The 5270-nt window shown below is 37.2% G+C and overlaps 1 protein-coding gene across 1 annotated transcript in view; it reads left to right on the forward strand.

The window, feature by feature from the left end:
- Positions 1–5270, forward strand: part of WIPF1 (WAS/WASL interacting protein family member 1) — a 34324-nt gene that overhangs the window by 24206 nt on the left and 4848 nt on the right. The window contains exons 5-6 of the mRNA XM_007940210.2: positions 3865–4077; positions 4780–4893. Coding sequence (XP_007938401.1) covers positions 3865–4077; positions 4780–4893 — 327 coding nt within the window. The remainder of the gene's footprint in view (positions 1–3864; positions 4078–4779; positions 4894–5270) is intronic.

Below are 5270 nucleotides of genomic sequence, written 5' to 3' on the forward strand. Positions count from 1 at the left end.
TCTCACTTCTTTAGGATATATACCTAGTAATGGAATGGCTGGGTCAAATGGTATTTCTAATTCCAACTTTTGAAGGAATCACCATACTGCTTTCCACAGTGGTTGTACCATTTTACAGTCCCACCAGCAGTGTATGAGAGTCCAATCTCTCCACATCCTCACCAGTATTTGTTATTTTCTGTCTTGTTGAACTTTGCTACTAGTTCTGAAGCAAGGTGTATCTCACTGTTTTGATTTGCATCTCTCTAGTGGCTAATGATCATGAGCATCTCTTCATATGTTTGTTAGCCACCTGAATATCCTCTTTGATGAAGTATCTATTCATGTCTTCTGCCCATTTTTGAATTGGATTATTTGTCTTTTTGTTGTTGAGGTGTTGGAATTTTCTATAAATTCTAGAGATAAGCCCCTTGTCAGATATGTCATTGCCAAATAGTTTTTCCCAATCTGTAGGTTCTCTTTAGACTTGTCTTTATTTTTTAATTTACTTAATACTCAAATGGCCTCTGCATTCAGAGAATGGAAAAAGCAAGATAGATTTCTTTTAGATTATATATAAAAAAGAATTTACTCTGAATATTTTTCTGGGAATTTAAAATTTTCTAATTATACCATAACACTTTTTTTTTTAATGGTTTCAAATTCTTGTATAGTACTTTTTATTTCATTTTGACTCATTACTCCTAGCAACAGTGCTGTGAGAGAGGTGACTGTTTGACACTCTCTTTTATAGACAGGAAGTTGAGTTCTGTTGGGTAACCAGCTTGCTCAGGGTCAGGATCCCTCACTAGAATTTATAGCCATGGACGTTAATTAGCTAATGGCCACTGTCTATTAATCTGCCTTCCTAAAGCTGAATAACCAAGAAGGAACTCTTACTATTCTCACAATGACTGATATTTGCTTTCATAATGCCACTTCTGCCTGAAACAGACCATATCCATCACAGAAATATGCTTGTGTAATTACCGGTGATACTACATTTAAAGACCATAGACCTTCAGAAGACCTAATATAATTTCGTAACACTCTTATTCTTTTTTATTTTTATTATTTATTTATTTATTCTGCTGCTCAAGTCCTTTATTTTCATTCTTTGAAGTAGGTAGACATATGTTTTTAATGTTACATCATAGTGTAAAAAATTGCCGATATATAATAATGGTAAATGTTGTATTAGGCACATTTAAAGTAGTACTTTTTCTGATTGTAAAATTAAAACACTTTGATGGTAGAAAATTTAGAAAATATAAATGAATTAAAACAAAAATAAGTCTCACATATATTTCCATTATCCATAGATAACATCAGTTCATATATTGGGGATTTTTCTTACTGTCTCCTTTCCACATAAATATGTATATATTTTCTAAGTGAGATTCCCATGATATAAAATTACTTATATCAATGTTTTCAGTGAATATTATGCTATCCAGTATTTTTTCATGTAATTAAATATTTTTTGAAAATATCATTTTTAATGGCTGGAAATTATCCAATGAACAATAGTTTATTTAACTATTGCCCTAAAGTTGGAGCTTTGGTGTTTTTTTCCACAGTTTTCCCCTATTACAAGAAATACTATCTCACATTATTTTCTCAAGATGCTTTTCTTATTCCTTTTTAAAATAGCATTTGTTTAATAACTTCATGTCACAGTAACTAGTTTAATAACTATTTAAAAGGGTTACAAATTGTTTTAAAAACTATCCCATTATCAGTATAAACAGATTATCACCTGTTCTTAATTTAACTGTCTCATCTCCAATCTCAGTACTAATTCAAAGCCAAAACAGCCACTTAGCTATCAGCCTGAACTCATCTGACATGTGTGTATACATATGTGCATTCTTGTATCTATATGGATGTTGGAGGAGACTAGAACTTGTTCTTGAGCATAGAGTAGCTAAAGCAAATAGAAGAAATGATGAAGAAAAAGAGCTGAACAGAAGATTTCAAAGGGTGGCTGGAGAAGATTAAGTAAGGTATTATGATGAAATATGCAGATACCTGGAGTTAGAAAAACAAAAAGGGAGAACATACTCAGCATTTCTCAAGCTGAAAGAACTAAAGAAAAAATTCAAGTCTTGAATTGCAATATTGAAAGATTTTATGGGCAAAATATTGAACAATGCAGGAAGCATCAGAAGAAGATGGAAAGAATATTCAGTCACTATACCAAAAAGAATTAGTCAAAATTCACTCATCACCAGAGGTAGCATATGATCCAGAACCAATGGTACTGAAGGCTCCAGAAATTGACAATACCATTTGAGATGTTTCAACAAACTGATGCTATGCTGGAAGCACTCAGTCATGTATGCCATGAAATTTGGAAGACAACTCTCTGGCTAACCAACTGGAAGAGATCCATGTTTGTGCCCATTCCAAAGAAAGGGGATCCAACAGGAGGCAGAAATGACTGAGCAGTGTAATTAGTACCACACACAACTACAATTTTGCTGAAGATAAGTAAAAAAAATGGTTGCAGCAGTAAATTGACAGGGAACTGCCAGAAACTCAAACTGGATTCAGAAGAGGATGTTGGATGAGGGTTATCATTGCTGATGTCAGATGGATCTTGGCTGAAAGCAGAGAATACCAGAAAGATGTTTACCTGTGTTCAATTGACTATGCAAATGTATTCAACTGTGTGGATCATAACAAATTGTGCATGAGATCACAAAAAATGGGAATTTCAGAACACTTAATTTTGCTCATGCAAAACTTATACATAGACCAAGGGGTGGTGTTCAGACCAGACAAGAGAATGTTGCATGGTTTCAGATCAAGAAAGGTGTGCATTAGAGTTATATCTTTTCACCACACTTATTCAGTCTATATGCTGAACAAATGATCCAAGAAGCTGGACTATATGAAGAAGAACACAGCATTTGGATTGGAGGAAGAATCATTAACAACCTGATACATAGATATACAGTTTTGCTGACTGAAAGCAAAGAGGATTTGAAGCATTTAGTGATAAAGGTCAAAGACTACATCCTTCAGTATGGATTACTCTTCAACATAAAGAAAATAGAAACCTTCACAACTGGACCAATAGCCAGCATCATGATAAACTGAAAAAAAGATTGATGTTGTCAAAGATTTCATTTTACTTTGATTTGCAATCAATGCTCATGGAAGCAGCAGTCACGAAATCAGACAATGCATTGCACTGAGAAGATCTGCAAAAGACCTCTTTAAAGTGTTAAAAAGCAAAGATGTCACTTTGAGGACAAACATGTGCCTGACCCAAGACATGGTCTTTTCAATTGCATCATATGCAGGCTAAAGCTGGACAATGAATAAGGAAGACTGAAGAAGAATTGGTACATTTGAATTATGGCATTGGGAAAGATTATTAAACATACCATGGACTTCCAGAAGAATAAACAAATCTTTCTTGGAAGAAATACAGCCAAATGTTCATTAGAAATGAAGATGGCAGAACTTTGTCTCATGTACTTTGGGCATGTTCCTAGGAGGTCCCAGTCCCTAGAGAAGGACATCATGCTTGGTAAAGCAGAGGGTCAGTGAAAAAGAGGAAGACCTTCAATGAGATGGATTGATAGAGTGGCTGCAACAGTGGGCTTAAACACAGCAATAGTTGTGAGGATGGTAAAGCACCCTCAGTGTTTCATTCAGTTATACATGTAGTTGCTATGAGTTGGAACAGACTCTACAGCATCTAACAACTCATTTCTTGGTTGAATCTCTGAGAAAGTCTTCCCTATATCTCGATATTCCCTAGTTAAAGGGCATGTATCCAGCAGCCACTCAATTATTGCACACTGATGATGACCATGATCATGGAAATGCAGGATATAAGGTATCAAATGAAATCTCTTCTTTTCTTTCCAGGCCCCCTCCCTCCACCTCCTCCAATAAGCAGGAATGGCAGCACATCTCGGGCCCTGCCTGCCACTCCTCAGCTGCCGTCCAGGAGTGGACTAGATAGCCCCAGAAGTGGAGCCAGGCCTCCTCTTCCTCCCGATCGGCCTGGTGCTGGGGCACCTCCCCCACCTCCCCCATCCACATCAATTAGAAATGGCTTCCAAGACTCATCTTGTGAAGGTGAGAGGGGATTCTCACTCCTTAGAAACTTTTCCAAGCTATAGAGCAGCAATCAAATGGTGAATTTGCTTTTTGCATTTAACTTTTTTTGCTTTGTATTACCTTCATTGTTATCACACTGCACTGTGTTGATCTATTTTAGGGGCCACCATGATTTCAGATTAAAAATAGTAATCACTTCCTACCACTTCCTAAAAAGGCAGATAATTTTTCTCTGACCTGTTCCTTGTTTGAGTCTCATCTTTGGTTCACTTGTCAGAGATTCCAGAATTCTGGAAAGAGCCATCGTTGTAGCTTACCTTATTATTATTTCCATTTCTAAACATTTTGTACAGGTAAGAGGCCAGAGGCCTACAGATAAGATACTAAGTTGCCATTGTTATCTGAGTGGCCCTAGTTATTCATGGGCCTACTGGTGGGAAGAAAGATGTCCCAGACCTTGGACCCAGCTCCTGAAAGGGACTGGCTGGGTCCTCATCACTGTAGTTGTGTTATCAGCTGCCTTTGTTTTGAGTTGTAGGCTGGTATATTTTATTGATGTGCTGATCAGTGACATTTATAGTACTTGCAACTTTTCTTAAATGTTTAGGCATAAAACTAGAAGTGATTTTTGTAGTTATGTTTTTCATTCTTTGCTTTTTATTACATAACATCTTCATAGCAGATTGTCTGTCACTGAAGATCCTGTTCGTTTCTCCTTAGATGAGTGGGAAAGCAGATTCTACTTCCATCCAATTTCTGATTTGCCTCCTCCAGAGCCATATGTACCAACGACCAAAAGTTATCCCAGTAAATTAGCAAGAAATGAAAGCCGGAGTAAGTATTTCTGCAAGGGCATTTGGTAGATTCCATCTTTAATGTAGTGAGTGGGCTGTGTGCCATGGGTAGTACAGGAATTCCAGGCCTCTTGCCTGGAATGGGCAGAAAACCCCATTCAAAACCATATATATTCTGGTCCACTCCCCTTCTACACACAATAAGGAAATGGGAGATATCCAGAATATATAGGAGAAATGGTTATTTTAATATGTCATTATCAGCTGGCAATACCTTTGGTTTGCTTGTTATGTGCCGTCGAGTCGGCCCCGACTCCTAGCGACCCCTCCTTGGGTTTCCGAGGCAGTTATCACTACGGAAGTAGGATTGCCCAACCTTCCTTCCGAGGAGTGGCTGGTGGGTTTGAACCGCCAGCC

The sequence above is a fragment of the Orycteropus afer genome, unplaced genomic scaffold (genome assembly GCF_000298275.1).
Source record: "Orycteropus afer afer isolate SDZICR_OR568_19922 unplaced genomic scaffold, OryAfe1.0 scaffold00001, whole genome shotgun sequence".
Classification (NCBI taxonomy): Eukaryota; Metazoa; Chordata; class Mammalia; order Tubulidentata; family Orycteropodidae; genus Orycteropus; species Orycteropus afer.